This window comes from Hydra vulgaris, chromosome 05 (genome assembly GCF_038396675.1).
Source record: "Hydra vulgaris chromosome 05, alternate assembly HydraT2T_AEP".
Classification (NCBI taxonomy): domain Eukaryota; kingdom Metazoa; phylum Cnidaria; class Hydrozoa; order Anthoathecata; family Hydridae; genus Hydra; species Hydra vulgaris.
This window is the reverse complement of record NC_088924.1, coordinates 9,258,061-9,283,014: the sequence shown is the minus strand read 5'-3', so window position 1 is coordinate 9,283,014 and position 24,954 is coordinate 9,258,061. Positions and strand designations below refer to the sequence as shown.

General features: G+C 29.9%; 2 protein-coding genes and 1 long non-coding RNA gene across 3 annotated transcripts; 2 read left to right on the top strand and 1 right to left on the bottom strand.

Annotated features, from left to right (window-relative positions):
• Positions 1-11,196: 11,196 nt before the first annotated feature.
• Positions 11,197-14,063, bottom strand: LOC136080527 (uncharacterized). Its single transcript, XR_010638505.1, has 2 exons — positions 13,793-14,063; positions 11,197-11,399 (listed from the first exon to the last, which is right to left on the bottom strand). It is a non-coding gene; the product is annotated as an uncharacterized LOC136080527 (long non-coding RNA).
• Positions 14,064-14,821: 758 nt separating this feature from the next.
• LOC136080526 (uncharacterized) lies at positions 14,822-17,996 on the top strand. Its single transcript, XM_065797304.1, has 3 exons — positions 14,822-14,983; positions 15,169-17,756; positions 17,833-17,996. Exon 2 carries the CDS (start codon positions 15,723-15,725, stop codon positions 16,503-16,505), a length of 783 nt encoding a protein of 260 aa, XP_065653376.1. The 5' UTR covers positions 14,822-14,983; positions 15,169-15,722; the 3' UTR covers positions 16,506-17,756; positions 17,833-17,996.
• On the top strand, positions 16,911-24,308 carry LOC136080162 (uncharacterized). The gene is made up of 8 exons (XM_065796775.1): positions 16,911-16,989; positions 17,833-17,836; positions 19,454-21,092; positions 21,175-21,472; positions 22,014-22,719; positions 22,833-23,008; positions 23,063-23,475; positions 23,859-24,308. Exons 1-8 carry the CDS (start codon positions 16,911-16,913, stop codon positions 24,306-24,308), a joined length of 3,765 nt encoding a protein of 1,254 aa, XP_065652847.1.
• The last annotated feature ends 646 nt before the right edge of the window (positions 24,309-24,954 follow it).

Genomic DNA, 24,954 nt, shown 5'->3' with positions numbered 1-24,954 from the left:
CGTGGAATCGCTATCTATTGCTGTTATCTTGAATAACTAAAAGGAAGTTGATGTAACTGGTTAGACGAGACCAAAAGTTTTCGACGAATCCGACAGATTTTATAATTTAATTTCTATTGTTTAAAACAAAAGATTTGCAACAATGCGCAATGAGCATGGTTCGCAAAAAATAAAAAAATAGGTTGCACGTCCATCTCTTATAGGCCACGCTATTACCGATATTTAGTTTGATCATTCGGCAAATTAAGATGTTATTATAATTATTAGCAAATCTCAGCAATCGATATATATATATATATATTCTTATACTCAGCAAGTATAATTTTTAATCGGCAATTATTCTTACGGCAGTTTTCAATTTACCACCTCCCCCCCTGTATACTAGCGAATATACTTAGTCTCTAAATATTTAATTTCATATAAGCTAAAAGAAGTACCAATTTATTAGCGCTAACTTCCATCATTTTTCTCAACAAGCTTGACATTTAATGCGAAAGCTTATACAGCGGAGAAAATAGAATTAGCCTCACCATGTGCTGATCCAATATTTTGTAAATCTGTAAACAAGTTTGTGCGGTACAACTTTTGTATCCACACACATATAATTACTGTTACAAACAACAACTTTTTAGATTATAATATAGCATAATTAAATTGCGGAACATTTGATAAAACCATAAAATGTATAATACTTGGTATTTGCGGTAACAAATAGAATTAGCCTCATCAATAATTATTTTAAGTGTATTTGATTATTTTGATCTAGTGATACGCATTTTTGACATTTATTATTATTTGTAAGTTAAACAAAGACTGTGAAATCAGTGCTTATAAAGTTTTTAACATTTGATTTTTGATACCTCAGTTTGATATGGGACGTAGTAAGCGTTTAACGAATGAAGAATAAGTAGTACTCAAAGCAAAGGTTTATCTAATCGGGAAATAGCAAAGACAATTAAAAGATCTCCAAAAGTGGTTAATAATTACTTCAAAATTGGCGTTAATTATGAAGCTTATAAGGAAAGTGGTGGCAAACGTAAAATTGATAATCGTACTAAACGAGTTATTGTACTTTGTACTGCTGCTCCGCAGATGACTGCATCTCAAATTCGTGCTGATTTACAATTACCTGTAATTGATCAACGTGTGAGGCAAATCTTGCATGAAGATCCAAACACAGTTTGGAAAAAGCGTAAACCAAAACCAAAACTTTCTGTTCGTCATAAAGAAGTTAGATTACAATTTGCAAAAGAACGCCTATCTTGGCAGGAAGAGTGGCATCAAGTTTTCTTTAGTGATGAAAATAAGTTCAATCTAGATGGTCCTGATGGCTATCAATATTACTGACACGATCTTCGAAAAAGAAAAGAAACTCGGATAAGTCGTAACTTTGGGGGTGGAAATGTTATGGTTTGGGGGGGCTTTTTCCTTTGCTGGAAAACTTCCACTGGCATGGATTTCAACAAAAATGAATTCACAGGACTACATTGACTTATTAGAAATAAGTTTACTTGAACATGGTGAGGAATTGATGGGTGAAACTTTCACTTTCCAACAAGATAATGCTACTATCCATAATTCAAAGCTTACAAAAGCTTGGTTTAGAGAAAAAAATATTCACGTAATGGAATGGCCCGCACGTAGTCCAGACCTTAACCCAATTAAAAATCTATGGGGAATACTTTCTAGAAAGGTTTATGAAAATGGTAAGCAATTTGAATGCACTTTGGAGCTGAAAACTCGTATCAGAGAAGCTTGGAATGAAATATCTATAGAAACTATCCAAAATCTTGTGACTAGTATGTCAAACCGCATATTTGAAGTCATTAAAAATTCAGGAAGCTATACTAAATACTAAATGAGCGAAAAAACAAAATATTTTCTTTATTTTTTGTATATAACGCTAATGAGGCTAATTCTATTTTCTCCACAAATTGAATATTTTTAATTTTTTTTCCATTTGGAATTAATTAAGCATACCAATTTATAAACTTTTTAGTTGTAGTAGAAGTAACAAGAAATAAAGTAGATTTCATAATTGTTTACCTGCAATTTTTGTTAAATTAGAACAAAAAATAAAGGTGAGGCTAATTCTATTTTCTCCGCTGTATATGCAACGTTATCATTACATTCATAATTAAAACTTTATCATTTTCTCATTTTTTCAACGTACGGACAAATAAGCACGGAATTGCGCTTAAATTAATTGGCGTATTTAGGTTATGCTTGTTACAATTTAAGTACATTTAAGCTTCGGCAATTTATTTATTCTAAAATGCATACCAAATGTTAAACGTATTAATAGAGTTTTTAAAATGCAAAACATTTAATAGCATTTACCGAGAGGCTTATCGTCCTCATTTAAAAATGCAACCTTCGCAATTAAATCGTGTAAAACTGTAAAATAAGTTAAACATTCTGTTAAATGGCAGCGGTCGCTTTATAAAACCAGAAAATTTCATTTTAATTACTTAAAAAATGCAGAGTATCTATCATTTTAAAGTTCATTTTCACTTTTTGTTAAAAAAAAATTAAGTTACGATATATTTTTCCCAAAATAATGTTTTTTTTTTGGTATCAAAAACTTAATTTTTAGTCGTATATAAACTCATTTAATTATATTAAATATGGGTGTATACTAGGCAGCAGCAATTTTTGGCTTTAAATTGCTTCAAGCTGGAGTAGATAGTTTGTTAGAAAATAAGAGTTTTAGCGTGAAAAGTAAGATCTAAAGTTAACTAGAAGCAATCTTATTTAAAAAGTAAGTTTGAAATATCAACATAAATGAACCGCATTTAAGACGCCATTTTTTGTAGAATTATAAAGAAAAGGTAAGGTTAATGAAATCATTCATTATGAAATTTAAACTTGGGTGGGTCATAATTAATACACGAAAATGTAAAATCATTTACAAATGTAAAAAAACTTAAATTTAAATAATATAGAATCGGGAAGACTTGCTACGTTCATATTTTGCACTTAGTTTTATAGTTTAATTAAGCAATTGGTTTTTCTAAAAAAAAAAATTGAAAATCGGATAATGATACTTTCCAAAAAATTGCGATAATTGTAGCCTGGAAACATAACACATCGCTCAATAAGTCCGTAGGATAGCTAATAAAACAACAACATTTTGACATAATTTGATTTTATTCATCAACATAGTCTCCTTTTAAGGCGATACAGTCATTCCAGCGCTTCTCTAACTTTTCGATACTATGTTTGTAGAACGATTTATCTTTTCCTTCAAAATATGCTTCAGTTTCGGCGATGACCTCCTCATTCGATCCAAATCTCGTTCCCTGGAGCATCCTTTTGAGATCTGAGAACAGCCAATAATCGCTGGGGGCCAAATCAGGCGAGTATGGTGGATGGGGCAACAATTCGAAGTTAATTCATTCATTTTTACCATTGTTTTCATTGACTTGTGACACGGTGCATTGTCTTGATGAAAGAGAATTTCTTACTTCTTCATGTGCGGTCGCTTTTCGTCAATTACAGTCTTCAATCGTTCCAATAATGCCATGTAATATTCGCTGTTGATCGTTTTACCTTTCTCAAGATAATCAATGAACAATATACCATGGCTATCCCAAAATATGGAGGCCATAACCTTGCCAGTAGAAGTTTGAGCCTTTGGGCGCTTTGGGCGGCTTTCACCCGCTGGTGTCCACTCAGCCGACTGTCGATTTGACTCAGGAGTGAAATGGTGGATCCATGTTTCATCCATTGTGACGTAGCGACGCAAAAAATCCTTTTTATCTCGGTGAAATAGTGCCAGACATGCTTCAGAATTATCGATTCGTTGTTGTTTTTGGTCCGATGTTAGCAAACGCGGCACCCATTTCGAACAAAGCTTTCTCATACCCAAATGTTCGTGTAATATTGTAAACACACTGCCTTCTGATATCTTTATGGCCTCGGCAATCTCCTTCAATTTTAATTTGCGGTCGGATAAGACGGTTTTATGGATTTTTTTGATGTTTTCCTCAGTAACTGCCGAATTTGGGCGACCGGAGCGTTCAGCATCATCGGTGTTTGTACGACCACGTTTAAAGTCAGCAAACCACTTTTCAACCATTTGTCTCGATGGAGAGGAGTCCGAATAACACTTATCAAGCCATTGTTTGGTCTGCACCGTGTTTTTTCCCATCAAAAAGCAATGCTTAATGAGCACACGAAATTCTGATTTTTCCATTTTTTTCAATTCACAAAAGTTGATTCAATCATTCACACACTAACTTGGTAAATAATGGTCCGATTGTCATGAAACTTTGACTGATATCGTTTGAAGGTTGGTACTTTCTAAAAACAATACGGATTCGGTATTTGTGTTGCCATCTATATGTCATCCTACGGACTTATTGAGCGATGTGTTAAAAGCCCTCAAGTTTCTGGGGTCCCCCCCCTGTCCCAAACATGAGAGCAACAACTTTATAAATTCATTTTTTAAACATGTTGCAACCTTGTTTGATTGTTTTTAAAACAAAACAGTTCAAGTTCTAAATTTAAGAGTTTTTATTTAAGAACAATAGAACAAATTCAAAAATAATTATTACAACAAGATATTTCCGTATTACATTGATTAAATTGCACCAATTTTAAACCAAATTAAAAAATTCCAAATTTTCGTACAAAAACATCAACATTTGAAAACATTCAGCCGTAATCCTGTTTCACTTAGCACACAAATTGTTTAATGCATCAGAAAAAAGGCGCTCACTTGGTGCACTGGTAGCAGGTGTACATAAAATCATCGTTGAAATGCAATACAATATTGGAAAAACATATTGATTTTGATGCTAAAACTCTAAAACATTTTGTTCGTGCACTGACAATCTTATATATTCACTGATTTCTTTTTCTAAATCTAAGGTTACATTTTTGTCACTATCACTTCCGGAATCATCTTCTTCATCCTCAAATGACAACTTAAATTTTTTTGATTCCTTTGTCACCTTTTTAATTGGAATTATTTCACTAACTCTTTTTAAGAGATAAAAATCTGACAAAAATTTTTTCACAAATTTTAAATATTTCTTTTTTTCGTACTTTTCAAAGAATTGAAAACTTTTATAATTTGGATCCAAAAAAGTGGCACACAATAAAAAGGAATTATTCTCTAATTCATATGAATCTGTGTAAGTTTGTTTTGATTCTAACAAATGTGATTTCAATATTACAATTAAAGGAGGAGTTTCACTTTTTATTCTTACTCAGCTGCTTCTCAAGGTACTTTATACTTGGAATAATTAAAGAACACGTCACGATTTTTTTCGACACCTTGTCGTGTTTGACTTTCCTCTAATAAATCATTAAGTTGACGAGAATGATTGAAAGATGTAACAATTTTCCTGCACTTAGTTAATGTTCTTGCAATGAAAAAGAATTTAGACGAACTATCTTTTTCACCTTCTTCAACTAAATCTATGACATTTTTAACAACTAATTGCAAAACATGTCCCATGCATCTTATTGGTTGAATGTTTAAACAAACTTTTAAAGAATTTAGACAGTTGCGTACGTTACTGGCGTTGTCTGATACTATACTCATTATTTTATCATCTACTTTAAACTTTTCTACAATTTTTAGCAAAACCTCTTTTAAATTATCTGCATCATGGCGGCCATTAAGGTATGCAAAGCCCAAACAAAAACTGATGAAATTTGTTTTGTCAGAAATGAAATGTGCAGTTGCAGATATATAACTATAGTTTTGACAGGACGTCCATCCGTCAGTAGTAATAGATAAAACTTTAATTGATAACAATTTTGATTTCAAAAGTTCAACTTTTTCTCGATATAAATCAGTTAAAAGAGATCTTAAATTTATTCGGCAAGGCACTTTATACTTTGGATTTAAACACAAAACAAATTCTTTAAATGCACTACTTTCTACCAACAAAAATGGAAGACAACAGGCAATAATGAAAATTAAAAGAGCTCTATCAATCTTATCGCTAACTTTTTTTGACAAGCCACTCATAGTTCGTTTTTTTTCTCGGCGTTATTATTTTGTGATCATGTTCAAGATGGTAATCTAATATACTCTTTGATGTTTTACAAGAGTACTTTTTAGGTCTGTTACTATTACATTGATTGCATATCCATTTTGATGTTTCCTCCTCGATTGAGTAATATTCGCATGTAGTTTTAGCTGCTTCTTTAATGGACTGAACATCAACTTCAATTTCTGTTTGACCGGATGAAAAACTTGAACTTGTTTCGCTATCGTTATGATCTGCAGGGTTTTGTTCATCTATAGTCTTTCTTTTATCCAATCTTTTCTTCGTCAGATTCATCAAATCAGATATTGGAGCAGCATATTCAATTGGAGAAAACGTATTATTTTTCGACATAGTTTAAAAATGCAATTTCTTAAAGTAGATTTAAATATATATTTGAGAATAACGGTTTATCTAATATATAGCCAATACTTTGAGGTGTCGCTTAAGACATTCCTTAAATTTTGTTGTGTTGAGAAATTATATGAACATAATATGAATTAAGACAAATAAATCAACTTAAAGACATTCATTAAAATTTATTGTTTTTAAGAAATTTAAAATACGTAATATAATTTGTGACAATTAGGTAATAAAAATGTTTTGTTTGTACCTAGTATTGCCCCACATTTTCTTTCATCGAATTAAATAAAAATTGGTTTGTTAGTAGAACAACTCCGCCAAAAACAGCTGATATTTTATACCGAATACATAATTAGTTATTAGCATTTTAATAATAATTAAAAAAAAATAAAAATTGAGAGTTGAACAAGATATATATTCAATTACATAATATAGAAATAATAAAAACATTAATTGCGTAACAAATTGTTACGCAATTAATGTTTTTTATTATTTCTATATTGTGTAATTGTTACTAACAACTACAATCATATTGTCGTCACTGTAAAAACTGCGTTTTATGAGTGTAGAACAAAATAAGTTAGGTATTATTACCTCAAAAAATGATTGCTGGTATTATAAAAAAAGAAATCCGAAAAAGCTTCTGCATACAACACATTTCAAAAATATGGCACCATTTTTTTTTCTAATAGTTTATGGTTCATTTTAATTAGAAATTGAAAAAATTTAACCAGATTTAAACCGCTTTTCATTGAAAGTTAAAACAAGTACTTAGTGATAAGGGGGAAGTAATTGGATACAGTTTTTTTACTATTAAAAAACTCCAAGTGTATATCTCGCAAACTTAAGAAAAAATAATTTTCTCCAAAAACTTGAAAAACTCTGAAAATCAACTTTGAAAAAGATGCCATGGAGATCTAAATTGTAACTTACAGCAATTTGTTATTAAAAAAATGGCGCTCAAACCACTTCACAACTAACACATAACAAGATTTAAAAAAAGTATTTTTTGGGTAAAAGTAACAATATATTTTTCGCAAATTAAAAACTTAGTCGACTAAATTTAGTCAAACTAAAAAGTTAGTCGACTAATTTAGTCAAACTAAAAAGTTAGTCGACTAATTTTAGTTACGCTAAAAAGTTAGTCGACTAAATTTAGTTAGACTAAAAAGTTAGTCGACTAAATTTAGTTAGACTAAAAAGTTAGTCGACTAAACTTAGTTAGACTAAAAAGTTAGTCGACTAATTTATTTACGCTAAAATGTTGGCCGACTAATTTTAGTTACGCTAAAAAGTTAGTCAACTAATTTTAGTTACGCTAAAAAGTTAGTCCACTAAATTCAGTTAGACTAAAAAGTTAGTCGACTAAATTTAGTTAGACTAAAAAGTTAGTCGACTAAATTTAGTTAGACTAAAAAGTTAGTCGACTAAATTTAGTTAGACTAAAAAGTTAGTCGACTAAATTTAGTTAGACTAAAAAGTTAGTGGAAAATTACTGGAAAAAAAAAATCATGCTTAGGTGTTCTACCACAAATGATTAAAATTGATAACACTGTTATATTTGAACCAAACGCAATATCGCATGAATTTAATATATTTTATACTGAAATAAGTCCTAAACTATCAATTAAGATCCTAATACCAAAGCCTTATTTAGTGACTTCTTATTACCATTGGATAAGTGCATATGCTCTGATGAGTTGTCCTCTGATTTATCAACTGAAGAACTTGAAAGGGCATTCAAATCTATTAAAAAGAATAAATCATGTGGATCAGATGAAATAAACGGAAACGTGATTATAGATTGTTTCGAGCAATTGAAAGATGTTCTCTTTAAAGTTTTTAGCGCATCAATAAAACAAGGAATTTTTCTAGAGCAATTAAAAATTGCTAAAGTGACTCTTATTTATAAAGAGGGCGATCAATCTAAAATAACAAACTATCGCCTCATTTCTGTGCTTTCTATATTTTCATAAGTTTTAGAAAGAATTATGTGTAACAGAGTATACAAGCATCTTGACAAAAATAACTTACTATACGCTAATCAGTTTGGTTTTAAAAAAGATAACTCAACGAAGCATGCCATCATCCAATTTGTAAATGAAATCTCAAAATCTTTTGAACAATCAAAATACACTTTAGGTATTTTTATTGACCTATCGAAAGCCTTCGATACGGTCAACCATCACATTTTACTTGAAAAGCTGAAATACTATGGAATAAATAAACAAGTGTTAAGGTGGTTCAAAAGTTACTTATCGAACAGAAAACAATTTGTTATTGGTAATGACAGCTATCAAAACAATTGTCTAAATATAACATGCAGTGTTCCACAAGGTTCAATCCTTGGACCACTCCTTTTTTTAATCTATATAAACGATCTAAATAAAGCAACTAATCTGATGAGCATCATGTTTGCAGATGATACTAATTTATTTGTCTCTAAGAGTGATATTAACGAACTTTTTGCTACAGCAAATAGAGAACTTGAACATTTATCCCACTGGTTCAAATCTAATAAACTAACACTAAACACCGAAAAACCTAAATGGACACTTTTTCATTCGCTTAAGAAAAAAAATTCCTTACCCTCAAACTTGCCTCAAATCTTTATTGACAATATTGAAATTAAAAAAGATCCCGTCACCAAATTTCTAGGTGTTTATCTCGATGAGAACATTACTTGGAATCAACACATTAGTTATATATGCTCTAAAGTCTCTAAAAAATTGGAGTTTTATAGAAAGCTCGAAATTATCTCAGTAAGATAAATTTAAGACAACTCTATTTCTTATTTATTCATTGTTACTTAAACTATGCAAATATTGCCTGGGGAAGTACTAAAAAAAGTAAACTACAACGTCTTTATCGCTGTCAGAAACGGGCAATTTGCATAATTAACTTTGCTGATCGTTTTCTCATTGTAAACCTTACTTTATTGAAATGAGAATTTTAAATATATACGAACTCAACGTCTTGAAAATTTTATGTTTTGTTTATATGTGGAAAATTCTCCAGCAGTCTTTAAAGATCTCTTCCATTTAAAACCAACCAACAAATACGAACTTAGAAACATAAGTTTTTTAGAAAAACCTTTTTGTCACACAAATTTTAATCAATTTTGTCTTGCCTGTAAAAAGTGTTATAATTTGTTACGGCTTTTTGTTACCGGTTTGCATATTTACATACTCCACAAGGCGATAGCACACATGCGCCCGCGCACGATTTTTCGTACTTTTTTATAAAGAAACATATTTTTAAATTTTTGAAGAAGTACTTACTGTACCTATATATTGTTTTCTTTCTGACTATATTACAAAAACAAAAAAAAAATTTGAAACGCTGTGGTCGTCCACTTAAGTGTATAAAAAAGAACAAACCACAAAAACGTCCACGAAATTTGGCTTTAAATATATCCCAAGATAGAGCAAACGCCAAAAGTCATGGAGAAGGGCATTAATTACATTCAACTTTTCTTTTAAAATAAACCCTCACGATCTTTGTATAGTTGTGTACTTTAATTAAAAAAATGTTATTCTAATATACTTACGTGTTCTTTGATTACTATACATTTATAAAGCGACACTTCAAATGTAAACACAAAGGTAAATAAAGTATAGTATATAGTACGTAATTTAAAAATATGTTTCTTTATAAAAAAGTACGAAAAATCGTGCGCGGGCGCATGTGTGCTATCGCCTTGTGGAGTATGTAAATATGCTACCGGTTTTATCTGGAATTCTTGATTGTAGAATTCAAATGGGTTTTTGTTACGGTTATTATATTGTAAACACGAGGTTCTTAAGAAAGTATCAACCCGGTGTCACGTTAAATAAGTAGATCGTTAAATAAGTAGACAAAATGATATTCTGCGCATGCGTTAGTTTACGGATACTTATTTAACGTATTAAGTCACGTTAAATAAGTAGATCGTTAAATAAGTAGACAAACTGAACAATCGAGGCATTTTGCTAACCCAGACGAACAAATTTTAAAAAAAACATACGTTAACCGAACTAAAAGCATTTCCTTTGCCATGCGAATTGTTATTACTTAAGGGCATTTTTATAGTGATAATTTACTACTTTTAATAATATTTAACTCACGACGTATATTCTAATCGCAATTTATATCTTTATAGTATAGTATGACAAGAAACATATTTTTAAGAAAAAGCTTTTTGATAGGCCATTCACCCGTATTAATGATATCAAATAAATTGTCATCTCACAAGGAAGTTTATTGTATTCCTAAATAATTTAACTGTGCATTTTAGCAAAATGTTTTACGTTAAATTATTTATCCTTAACCCTTAAACTTAATGATTATAAAATTTGTAATTGTTACTTGATTCTACGCAAATAAATAGTAAGGACAGCATTCTGATGTTATCCCAGAAAAAAGAAAAGAAGAGAATTTATTAATTCGTGTCTAGCCTTTTTTTGTGTGTTAATTTACCTACTCAAAGCCGAAAAAGACACTACAGTCAAGGAGGCTGCTTTAGTGTTGTTACAACCCTCTCTCAACTCTATAACTTCGAAACACAAACCATGACGATCAAGATCGTTACGCGGAGAAACAAGTTGAGCGCGGTACTGCCAGGGACGTGGTGGCGATCGAACTCAGAACACTTTTTGATTATGAGGCGAGCGCTCTACCACTACACCACTATTGTACTACCGTTGAATAACAACCTAGACGGGTATTATTCGACGATTTTAGCGATCTTAATGTATGCATAGCGCAATAATAATAAAATGTGACTTAGTTTACTATTTCTTACTATGAGAATGTTTTAAATACAAACGATATTAAAGAAACGACATACTTCATGCTACACTAAAACTTTATTTGGAAAATAAAATCAATATAATAATATCCTTACACATCAATGAGAAAAATAATATCCTTACACAATATAAATAGCAAAATAAAACAACATGGTTTTTAAGTCCTTTTGAAAAAATTTAACTTGGTTGAAACTTGGGCATTTTTGGAAGAAATTCGATTTTTCCACATGGAATTACAAGCCTACATAGAATAGAAATATAGTATAATATAAATAGTATCATAAAATCACAACGAATAAATAAAATAATTATAAAAATGCTTTTGTGCCAGAAGAGTACTTAATAAATGCATTGATTAATGTATGTCAATAAATTGATTTACAAAATGAACTCTAATTGAAGGATTTGAATTTTTAAATCAAATAAATGTTAAAAATATTAAAATAGCCATATCTTTGATGGGCGGACATAAGAGTATAACTGCAAAAGTGTAAATTTTCAGGAGAGCAAAAAAACATTATTATGAACCCAATTATTTTGCTACAGAAGCCATATTTTGAGAAATGGGTTATTACTTTAATTCTGTTTGAACCGTATGGTGTAACTATACTGTTAAAACCATTGATGCCAGCATACACAAGACACATTTTCTCATATAAATCGTTAAATGGTCAAAAATGCAGTTATACTCTTATGTCCGCCCATCAAAGATATATCAACATGCCAGAATAGTCTATACTTTCACAATATTCTATAAAAAATTGATCAAATATCTCATTAATAATTACATAGCCATATTTTTAAATACTACTTTTGGTGTAGTTGTAATGGTAGCTATAATCAACTGCAACTGCAACAAAATGTATGTAAATAAAGAACTGACTTTAATAACTGTACCTATTGACTATATCTTATATCAATAACCCTAGTTGAATAACTGATGACAGTAAGAAAAAAACAACTACAAAGTGAGCAAAACAAATCACCATGTCAATAACAAAATAAAGAACAAACAATAGTTGACCTAAATTAGCCAATTGTATAACTTTAGACATCTATTACAAAAATAAATTAAGTAATGAATTTTTTAAATATTAACTAGAACATAAGGTACATAAACAAATCAACAATAAAAAACAAAAAAACATATTTATGTATATTGATTGAATTTAAATATTCAAATATGTCATAAAAACAAAAACAGTAGAAATAACAGGATATATTCACAACATTGATAGTACTAAAGACAAACTGTTTATGACAGTATAACACAGTAACAAAAGGAAACATCTCTAATTTACCATTCTCAATACATTTCAGGTAATGCTACCGCATGTCATTATCTTTTTATATAACTAAACTTAGGTTGATACTGCTACACAAAACCATTGCATTTCTTTCTAAGAAAAAATCACAATCATTTTCATGTGCAACTCTATGCACTAACAATGGCACATCACCTTTACTTAAACTATTAAAGAGTGAATCATAAAACTAAACACACTTCCAATGTAAAACAACATCAGGACACATTACTTAGAAACACCCAATATGATTTTCTAACATTAATCGTTTGCACTGTAACTTTCTGAAAGACCACATGAATTAAAACAACTAAAAATGCAAAAAATCCAGATATTTTAAACTTGGAAACCCAAACATTTTAGAAAACTGATATAAAAACAAACTTTGTGCTATATCAATCAAGGTATCATCAAGCCAGCAAGGTGAGTCTCTTAAAATATCTAAGGCCTTGTCTTTAGACTGTATTGACAAACTTTAAAGAAAACTTTTGAAAAATTTTGAACTTCGACAGCCCCTTTTTACAACAATACTATCATTAACAAATAGCTTTTTTCAAACCTTTACCGCTACCAGTTTAAACTCTGAACCTTTTTCTCATTGATTGGTTTAAGGAAAATAAGCAGACTTTATCTAAAAATTTAGAGTTTTTTGAAGAGTACCAAAAATCTATAAAGTAAAGTAGTTGCATAAATTGTTAATTTTTCAATATATTTACATCAATTATCAGTAATTGTAATAATGTATTTTTTTCAAGTTTTAATAAAGCAAGAGGTCCAATAAGGTCTAAGGGAAGTTTGTGTACCTATAGTTAGATTTTTTTAGTGCCCAAATTCAAGTCCCCAGACTTGTCTAAAGAAGGCAAAACTGATACGATCACATCTCTATACTAATTACTTTGTATTAGTATAAGTATATTGACTTATACTAATAAAATTCTATCAAGTAAAAGGGTTTAAAAATTAGTAACCCTAGGTACAATAAGCTTTTTTTAAACTGTACCCAGGGTCACTTTCTGAAAATTAAATTCAAATCCATAATAAATTTACAGTTAATTTGGTCTTAGATTGTTTTCAATAAGTATTTCTAGTAATACTTAATTGCAACTCTTAAATACATAACAAAATTGACTAATAGTTCTGAGCAAAATCGACAAATAAGTCAATGCATAAAATGGAAGTCCCAAAACAACTGTGAGTTTTGAGATGCTGAGACATAGTATAAAATTAACTTCAGAAACATAAAATAATATAAAATATACAATAATAATAAACTCTTAATCATAAATTATATAAAAGTTTAACTTAAATAGTGGGTTATAAATACACATACCACAAAGTTGACACTTTTTTATTTTAATAATTTATTATTCCATCAGAGACTGCTAAACAGCTTCAACAGAGTAATTATAGACTCGCATTTTAATTATATAATTTTAAAAAATTTTAGAAAATGATTATTTTTGTTTTTTGAGTTTATACCTAACGGAAACAAGGCTACTTATTTAACGATAGATTTAACCTACCTAACGGAAGCTTTGCGCTGTATCTGCGCAGGCGTTACGCTTGCGCAGAACTGACTGTCTACTTATTTAACGATCTACTTATTTAACGTGACACCGGTGTCGCGTTAAATAAGTAGCTCGTTAAATAAGTAGACAAACAGTTCTGCGCATGCGTAAAAACACTGAAACTTGTAAAATTGGGATCCTAATACCCAGCGTTAAATAAGTAACATTGCTTATAAACAAAAAAGATGGCTGACCACGATTACTCTGTTGAAGATGTTAAAAATATCTTTATGATGAAACAATTAAGAAATGTATGAGTTTAAAACAGCGTAAATCATTTCTAAAATATTTTTAAAAATTTCAGTTTACTGGTATGTATTAATATTAAGAGTAATTTTGTATTTGGACTTTAACTTTTTTTAAAGATTTAGAATTTAATCTGTGATAAAATGTAAACATTGTATACAAATGTAAACATTTGCGTATCATTTATATACGATTGTAAAAATTGCAGTTATAATTCTGCAAATAAATAACCTTTAAATGAACATATAAAAGAGTAATCGTTGCATGCACGTTTTGCATACACATGTCACATGTGTTTACCAATGTTTACATGTGTTGTAAACGATTGCATATAATTTATATACCATTCTAAACATTACAGAAATAGTTCTGCAATGAATAATATTGCATAAACTTATACAAGTACTCAAAAGTTGCATACACCTTTGGTATACAAATGTAAACATTGCAAACAAAATTCTGCAAACTAGTCTTCAAATGAACATTAGTTTTGAAATAGTTTGATGAAAGTGTGGAAACACTTGTTTTTTATTTTTTTCTCTTAGGTGGAAGGCTGTACTATGTAACTGCTTTTAATAAGCTGCAAGCTCTTTTAACAGATGAAGAAAAAAAACATGCTTTTAGAGGTCTGCACGACTCTAATCATGGAGCTCATATTGGCCTTAATAACACAAGAATTAAGCTAAAAAGTGTATTTTATTAGCTAGGTAACAGGGTTAAATATTTCAATTGGATATATTTTTTATCAAATTTTCTCATATAATAATTGTCTTCTTTGCATTATAAATGATTTTCAACATGGTTCATTTTCTAACTTAATGTAATTGTAATTATAATAATAATTTTTTCCAGCACAAAATGCTTATCATATTGTTTGCATAATGTTATCTAGGTATGGTTAGTGATATTACTAAATGGGTGAAAGAATGCGACAAGTGCCAGAGCATGGAGAAGATTAAAACTTGTGCTCCAGTACTGAAACCAATTAAGGTCATCAAATTGTGGGAGTTTTTAGGTATAGACCTCATTGGTCCCTTTCCACTTACAACACAAAGTAATAAATACATTTTAACTGTTACTGACCTTTGGAGTAAGCATGTCGAAGTATTTTCAATACCAGAAAAATCTGCTTTTTTTGTTTCTAAGTGTCTTGTTACTTTGTTTTATCAATTTGGCCCTCCAAAAAAAGTACTATCAGACCGAGGTAGAGAATTTTTAAATAGCTTGAATGAATTTTTATTTTATTTTTTCAATATTAGGCATTTAATAACATCTGCTTATCATCCACAAACAAATGGACAAGATGAGAGAACAAATCAAATTATTAAGCAAGATCTTTCAAAAGTAGCTAAAGAATCCCAAGATAATTAGGATACTTTATTAGAACCAGTATTATTTGGTCTCCATACATGTGTACAATCTTCAACTTAGTTCACTCCATTTTTAATGTTTGGCAGGGAGGCAACACTTTTTCCATCTTTAGCTCTTAATGGTAATGATCCTGATTTTAATGATGATAGTACTGACATTGCAGAAAGTAATGCAACTGAATCACAGAATCAAGAAATAATGGATTCCCGTATTGCAAAAATACAAAAGTACCATGATAAAAAACATTTAAACGGTTTCAAGTCATTTAACTTTAAAATAGATGGCAAGGATTTAGTGAAAAATTACAAAAAGATAGGTTGCAAAGGTAACCGTATGGAGCATGATTGGCTCGGACCTGCTATAATTACCGACTTTAAGCCAGCTGGAGCTGTTGTGTCCCTTAATGGTAAAGTTTGGAAATCAGCTGTAGCTATCCCCAATATGAAGCCTTACTTGGAAGAAAATCTAAGTTTTATCTCTTCAAATATTTTGAGAGTACATAATTATTGTTTGGAAATCACTGACCAAATGCATATAAACAAAAAACCATGTGATAAAAATACAAAATCTACTTCCATGGCATTAAAGATTACATCCACATTAATGTATGATTTAGAAAGAAAGAAAATAAAAGTTATTGAAGTGAAAGCTTTTCCTACGTCTTCTAGCAATTATAATACTAATAATAACTATAGTAATAGTAACTATATTTATAGTAACAAAATTTTAGCAGTTAAAGAAGAGAAGCCAGTTGATAGTGTTGTAGAAAGTGTTAAATCTGATAGTATAATTAAAAAAAGTGAATGTAGAAGTTCGAAAGTTTTCTTAAGTTTTTTGTGCAGTTACTATTGCCAGTAATTTTTATTCAAAATTGTTAACACAGTCTAAAGAAAAAGCCTTAGATATTTTAAGAAATCCATCTGGCTGACTTGAGTAAGTTTTCCTTGATAGATACAGCACAATGTTTGCTTTTATATCATTTTCCTAAAATATCTGGGTTTCGAAGTTCGTGTATTTTTAGTTGCTTTAATTCAGGTGGTTTTTCAGAAAATTACAGTTTTATACAGATAATCAATGTTAGAAAATCACATTAGGTGCTTTTAAGTAATGTGTCCTTTGATGTTGTTTTCCATTTGAAGTGAGATCAGTTCTACAAATTCACTTTTTATTTGTTCACATAAAGATGATATACCATTGATAGTGCACAGAGTTGCACGTTCATCCTTGAATTGTCAAACAAGCAGTCCTTTAATTGTCGAAGTAATGGATTGTCAAACGCAACCAAATGGAAATGATTGTGGTCATAAAAGGTCTGCCTTTTCTATTGATTGCAATCGTTTTTGTAAGTGCAGACAAAATGATAATAATTGATCGTCATTCAAGTTTTTCTGGATATGGATTATAATTCCTGCTACATCATTAGTGTTTATGTATCTTGTTGTTCCTGCGGTTTTTTTAGTTTTTGTGACATAATACACATAAAAAAGTTTTTTTGTTTTCTATCGTCGGTTTGTTTATGTATCTTATGTTTTAGTTAATAATTTAGTTTAATTTAGTTATTTAGTATATTTAAAATTTTAGTTAATAAGTTGATTATTTATTTTATGTTTGTATATGTCTTATAGTCGTTTAAAGTTATATAAATGGTTAATTTAGGTCAACTATTGCTTCTTCTTTATTTCGTTATTGGCATGATGATTTGTTTTTCTTACTTTGTAGTTTATTTTTTAATCTTATCAGTTATTTATTATATCAATTAGGATTATTGATATATAGTTAATAGCTATTGTTATTAAACTCTTTACTTACAAGCGTTTGTTTTTGTAGCAGTAACCTATAAGTTCTTCTACTACGACAAGAGTAATATTTAAAAATATGGGTATTTTATTTTTAATTTTAATGAGATATTTGATAAATTTATTATAGAATATTGTTATAGTTTAGACTATTCTGGCTTGTAAATGGCGTGAACGTTTTAGCATTTTTAACATTCATACATTTCAAAGATTCAAATTTTTCTGGTACAAATTTAGAGTTCATTTTGTAAATAAATTCATTGACATATATTGATCAATGCAGTTGTTAAATACTTTTCTGGCACAAAAGCAGGTATTTATTATTTAAATTTTTTTCACTGCATTTTTATTATGCAATTTATGTTATACTATATTTCTATATTATATAGGCTTGTAATTCCATGTGGAAAATCGAATTTCTTCCGAAAATGACCAAGTTTCAACCAAGTTAAATTTTTTCAAAAGGACACAGAAACCATGTTATTTTATTTTGTTGTTTATATTGTGTAAGAATTTTTTGATCTTATTTTCAAAATAAAGCTTTAGTTTAGCATGATATGTGTCGTTTCTTTAATGTCTTTTTAATATAACATAACACCGCTAAAATCATTATTTAACAGTAGTGCAATAGTGGTGTAGTGGTAGAACGCTCGCCTCTTAATCAAGAAGTTCCAAGTTCCACGTAGTACCACGCTCAACTTGTTTCTCCACAAAATAGCCTTGCCCGTCATGGTTTGTGTTTCGGTGTTATAGAGTTCAGAGAGGGTTGTAACCTCAACTTAAGTTGCCTCCTCGACTGTAGTGGCTTTCTCGGCCTTGGAAAGGTAAATTAAAACACACAAAAAGCTAGACACTAATTAATAAATCCTCTTCTTTTCTTCTGTGAAAATATCAGAATACTTTTCTTACTATTTATGTGCGTGCGATCAAGTAACAATTACTTTTAATCGAAAAATTTAATTGTTAGTGGGAACTTTTCTTTAATTAAACATTAAATTTAAAATAAATACAGTTGTTAGATAGATAATTTAACGTGAAACATTTTGCTAAAATGCGCAGTTAAATTATTTAGTAATTACAGTTAATTTGCTCGTGAGATGACTATTTTATTTGATATCATTAAAGTATGTCTTTTATTGTAGTATACTTATCCAGTATGCAGTTATCCAGTGACCTAAGAAAAGAAAAAAGCTTTTCTTAAAAATATATGTCTTGCCATACTATACTAAAAAGATATAAATTTCGACTAGAATATACTTCGTGAGTTAAATATTAAAAGTAGTAAACTATCACTATCAAAATGCCGGGAAATAACAATTCGCTTGACTTAAAGTTCGTCGTTTAACGTATGTTTTTTTAAATTTGTTTGTCTGGGTTAACAAAAAATGCCTCGACTGTTCAATTTGTCTACTTATTTAACGGTCTACTTTTTTAACGTGACTTGATACGTTAAATAAGTATCCGTGAACCAACGCATGCGCAGAGTATCATTTTGTCTACTTATTTAACGGTCTACTTATTTAACGTGACACCGGGTTAAGATTCTTCTCAATTATTGTCGTAAAAAAAAATAATTATTAAAACCAATTACATGGCGCCCGATGCAAAAGAAGAAACTTGAGTGAAGAATATTGTGATGAAAGACATTTATTATTTATTGAACTCAGAAAAAGAATCGATTCGACTTACAAAAGTTTTGTTTATATTTGATTTGGTGTAGGATTCGAATAGTTTCAACAAGTGTTGGTAAGAAAAACATTGTTGCTTTGTTGATTGATTAGTAGTAGTAGATTTGTTGTTGTTGCTGATACATATTTCATTGTGAGTATTGTGAATAAGAATGAGCGAGAAATTTGTATAGAGAGAATAAGTTATGGCTGCAATATTAGGTAGGAAGGTAGCTAGAAGAAAGCCATTAAGAAGTATCTTTCAAAAAAATGTTGTAGAAATTAGTCAAGCTTTAGAAGACCCTGAGACTTTACAGTCCAAGTTTATAGCTTTGTAAAATAGCTTAAGTGACTCTTATACCAATTTAAATATCATTGATGAAGAAATAGTTAATATACTTGATCCAAATGAGGTTGAGGAGGATGTTTTAGCGAGTGTTGAAATAACTGCTCCATTTCACAATATACTTTCTGAATTGAATCTAAGGTTAGAATCTGTAAAATTATGTTTTGAAAATAATTCTGAACAGAGCTCTAAAAATAAAATTAGTTGCAGATTGCCAAAAATTGAACTCCCAGTTTTTAAGGGTAACTTTTTAGAATGGCAAACATTCTGGGATCAGTTTAATGTTGCTATACATAGCAATGATGATCTAAATAATATTGATCACTTCAATTATTTAAAAAAATATTTAGAAGGTCAAGCATTGGCTACTACTTGTGGCTTAACTTTATCGTCTGAAAATTATAGAGAAGCAGTTTCTTTATTGACCGAACGATATGGTAACCCACAAGTTCTAATCTCTGCATACATGGATTCATTATTAAAACTAGTAAAAGTGAAAAATAGTGATAATGTTGATGAATTAAGGAAACTTTATAATGATATAGAGGCAAATGTTCGAAATTTGAAATCGTTAAAAGTTAAAACTAACACCTATGGAAGTCTTTTGATTCCTATTTTAAAGGATAAATTACTAGACGATTTAGTTCTGTTAATTTCAAGGAAATTTGGTGGGGAGGTTTGGACTATAAATTTATTTCTAAAATATTTTCGAGAGGAGTTAAATGCAAAAGAGTGTTGTTTAACTAATAATAAAAATATTGAATACAGAAAAGTAAATAGTCAGCCTTTCACAACTGCAGGATTATATTCACAGAATATTAATCATAACTTTAAAAATAATAAAAAAAAAGCTTATGCAAATTCATTTGAAAAAGATAAGCAAATAAAAGAAAAGTTTAATTATCCTTGTGTATACTGTTCAGAAAATCATAGTCCTTGGGAATGCACAAATATAACAAATTTTTCAACTAGAAGAGAAATTTTAAAAAAGCAAGGTAGGTGTTTTAATTGTCTTAGAACGAATCATATACTCAAGAATTGTCAGGCAAATTATATTTGTAGTAAGTGCAAAGGAAAGCATCACATTTCCTTGTGTGAACAAGAAAACGGTTTTGTTGGGCATGCGACACAACATTTTTCAACTATTTTGTTGCAAACAGCTAGAGCAAACATAAGTGCAGTATCTGAAAAAATATCCTTAAAGGCAAGAATCCTATTTGATAGTGGTAGCCAACGGTCTTATATAAGCGAGAATATTCAAAAAAGATTAAACTTAAAGATTATTAGAAAAGAAAAGATTATAATTAAAACATTCGGGAAGGATAATGAACAAACATTACAATTGTTAAATGTCATTCAGCTTAAGGTCAAACATAAATATTCAGATCATTGTGTTTATATGGAAGCATTATGTGTGTCCATTATTTGTAGCCCTCTTCAAAGGCAAAATGTATCATTAGCTGGTAGTCAATTTATACAAATAGCTAAACTTTCATTAGCTGATTATGATGACGGATCTCTGAATTTTCATGTGGATATTTTAGTAGGTATAGATTTTTATCATAGTTTTATGTCTGGTAGAATCATTAAAAGTACAAGGGGTAGTTTAGTAGCTAGTGATACAGTTTTAGGTTGGGTATTAAGTGGTCCTATCCCACAGAAAAATAATACTCAAAAGGTTAGAGTCATATTTTATGAGTCATTCTATGCACTGTGAGGTAGAGAGTAAAATAGATGAGCTTAGGCAAGACCTAAATAGATTTTGGTCTGTTGAGACCATAGAATCTCTTGAGAGTTACGTGATGCACCAGTTTGAAAGGGATATCACTCATAATGGAGAACGATATATAACCAAGTTACCTTTCAAAACTGAACATGACCTTCTACCTGATAACTGCAATATTTGTAAAAAACGTCTAGCTAATTTAAGAAATAGGTTAAACGATAAAAAACTGGTCGCTGAATATAATAAAATTTTTGTAGAATATGAAAATAATAATATAATAGAAAGAGTTAGTGAGTATGATATATATTTAAAGAACCAGGGTGTGTACATATTTGCCTCACAGGCCTGTCATTCGAAGAGATAAAGATACAACTAAAATTAGAGCTGTTTTCGATGCATCATGCTCTACGACGGGACCGTCTTTAAATGATTGCTTGTATTCAGGTCCGAAATTATTATCTAAAATACTTGGTATTTTACTAAAATTTAGGTTCAATGCTATAGGAATAATTGCTGACATAAAACAAGCATTCTTGAACATTGAAATCTCTTATGAACACAGACTACTTGAGATTCTTGTGGTACGAAAGAATATCTGATAAGGAGGATAAATTAATTGTATATAGATTTCTTAGAGTTGTTTTTGGTTTAACTAGCAGTCCTTTTCTTTTAAATGCCACTTTAAAACACCATCTAAATAAGTATTTAAAAAATGATAAAATATTTATTGAAAGGTTAATAGATGATCTTTATGTAGATGACATAGCCTCTGGCTGTGAAACAGTTTTAGATGGAAAAATGTGTTATAAAAAATCAAAAGTATATTTTTAGATGCAGGGTTTGAATTAAGAAAGTGGGTAACAAATGATCAGGAATTACAAAATTATTTTAATAAAAAGGAAGCTATTAAAAAAGAAAACCCAGAATGCAATCTAATAGTTGATGAATTAAAATATTTTGAAAGTGAAATTATGAAAAATAAATATAATAACAATAATTTGATAAAGATTTTAGGAATTGAGTGGGACATAGTGAAAGATGAATTTGTTTTTGAATTTAAAGATTTTGTTAAAAAGGCTAAAGCAATCAAAACTACTAAAAGAAATATTTTAAAAATGGCTGCGTCTTTTTTTGATCCCTTAGGTTTTATAACACCGATAACTTTAAGAGTAAAAACTATATTTCAAATGATTTGTAAAGATAAGAGTGAATGGGATGAAATAGTAGCAGGTAGAATAGAATTAGCATGGGCAGAATTTTTAAAAGACCTTGAGTTGTTAAGTTCAGTTAGAATTCCAAGATTTGTGTTTGAGAGAGTTAATGAAGATAGTAAGAGTGTTCAATTACATGGATTCTGTGACAGCTCTAAGTTTATTTATTGTGCCGTTATTTATCTAGTTATCGAAACATGTTTTGGAGAAAATAGAAAGTTTTTTGTTTCAAAGTCACGTGTTTCGCCCTTAAAAGAAATAAGTATACCTAGACTAGAGCTATTAGGTTGTGTGTTGCTGAGCAGACTTAGAGGAAATGTGATAAAGTAATTTGTTGGTGTGTCTCAGAGGTAGCATTGTATTGGATTAAGGGAAAAGAGAAAACGTGGAAACCATGGGTAGAGAATAGAGTGAATGCCATTAGAAAAATTGTTGATAGACAAAAATGGAATCACATTAGTGGAGAATTGAATCCAGCTGATTTTCCTACTCGCATAAGTAATTTAGTTGATTTAGGATGTTGGTTAATAGGACCAGAACTTTTGTTAAATATGAATGAAAAGATTAAAGAATTTACAGTTAATAACGAGTTAAATGTTGATGTTATGTCTAAATGTTAACGAGGGGGAAATGTAGTTGTTTGTAATGTTGTTTTGGAATCATCGCCAGGTTTGAGTAATGTTATTGATGCAGATAGATTTAGTTCATTTGAAAAATTAATTATAACTACTGCATATGTTTTTCGATTTATTAACAATTCGGTAAAAACAATAAAAAAGCTACCATTAAACAAACAAGTCATTTTGACTACAGACAAGTACAAATATGCACTCAATGAATGGATTAAAGACGAACAAAGAATTTTACGAAACGGCAGAAGATTCAATAAGTTAAGAAGTTCACTTAAGTTATTTGATGATGAAGATAAACTTCTACGATTACGAGGAAGATTTGAAAACTCTAACTTTACAGAAAAGCACCCTTTAATATTACGAGACAAAGAAAGTTGGTTTACGATATTACTCATTCGTAACTGTCATGAAAAAGTTTTGCATCATGGAATCGAATCAACGCTAAATAAAGTACGTTCCCAATTCTGATAATAAAAGGACGATCAACGATAAAAAGTATTATTAGACAATGTGTAATATGCAAGAAATTCCAAGGAAGAACATTGTTACCACCTAGCAGCCCAGATTTACCTGGTTTTTGAGTTAATAATTTATATTCGTTTCAATCAACTGGTTTGGATTACGCAGGACCTTTATTTATTAAAACAATTATTAAGGGCGTTGACTTGCGCGTCTAGCCGAGCAATCCATCTCGAACTCACACCTGACATGAAAATTCCAACCTTCCTTAGAGCTTTTAAGCGTTTGCAGCACGAAGAGGTTATCCTGAACTTATTATTTCTGATAATTTTAAAACCTTTAAATATAAAGAAATTAAAATATTTATGACAAAGAACGATGTGAAACAGAAGTTTATTCTACCAGCTTCCCCCTGGTGGGGTGGGTTTTACGAGCGTTTAATTAGATCTGTTAAAATTACATTAAAGAAAACGATTGGAAAGGCTCTTCTATCTTACGAAGAATTAGAAACAATACTATGTGAAATTGAAGCTTTAACACCATACCATTTAATGTTTGGTCAAAATATTCATAATAAATTGAATGAAATTTATAAACTACCTGAAGATGTTTCAAGAAGAACAGTATTTTTAAAAACAGCAATATTTAATTTTTGGAAAAGATTTGCAACTTCGTATCTTAATGAACTTAAACAACACCATTCATATGTTAAAGATAAAACTTCATATACCCAACAACTAGTAGCAAATGATGTAGTTCTTATACGAGATGATACCAAGATCCCTAGAAGTCAATGGCGTATGGGAAAAGTTTTGAAACTATAAAAGTACGAGGTGCACATCTACAAATTTTATCCAAAGAAGGAATTCGAACAACCTGTTTTCGACCTATTTAAAAATTAATACCTTTCGAAATTAGCAACAACAAGCCAAACGAAATGATCGAAAATAAAAATAATAAAGTAATGGAAGATGAACCAGGTGTGATTGCTACCGATAAAACGTGCAGGTTAATTAGTAAGCGGCCGACCAGACAGGCAGCGAGCGCAGGTGAAAATTTGCGGCGCTTAAAAGGTTTATATTATTAGTTGACCAAGTCAACCTAGGGTTGTATGTAAAAAGTGTTGTAATTTATTACGGCTTTTTGTTATTATATTACCGGTTTATCTGGAATTCTTGATTGTAGAATTCAAAAGGGTTTTTGTTACGGTTATTATATTGTTAACACGAGGTTCTTAAGAAAGTATCAACTCGAGCTAAGATTCTCCTCAATTATTGTCGTAAAAAAAATAATAATTAAAACCAATTATTACATTGCCTATCGTGCGCCACACCTGTGGAATAAACTTGTTTTGCCAAATTTTGATTTTGATCTAACTAATTCTCTTCATCTTTTTAAAAACAAAGCAAAAAATTTTATTCTTTCTTAAGATGACATTTTACAATATTACTAATCACTTGAAAAAATTTA

What these genes read in the sequence shown, in the direction of transcription:
- LOC136080526 (XM_065797304.1), top strand. Translation starts at nt 15,723, where the DNA reads ATGTTTGGCAGGGAGGCAACACTTTTTCCATCTTTAGCTCTTAATGGT.
- LOC136080162 (XM_065796775.1), top strand. Translation starts at nt 16,911, where the DNA reads ATGGATTGTCAAACGCAACCAAATGGAAATGATTGTGGTCATAAAAGG. An exon ending in CTTAGAGGAAATGTGATAAA is followed by an intron (nt 22,720 to 22,832) that starts GTAATTTGTTGG and finishes AATTGTTGATAG; the next exon opens with ACAAAAATGGAATCACATTA. An exon ending in TGTTGATGTTATGTCTAAAT is followed by an intron (nt 23,009 to 23,062) that starts GTTAACGAGGGG and finishes AATCATCGCCAG; the next exon opens with GTTTGAGTAATGTTATTGAT.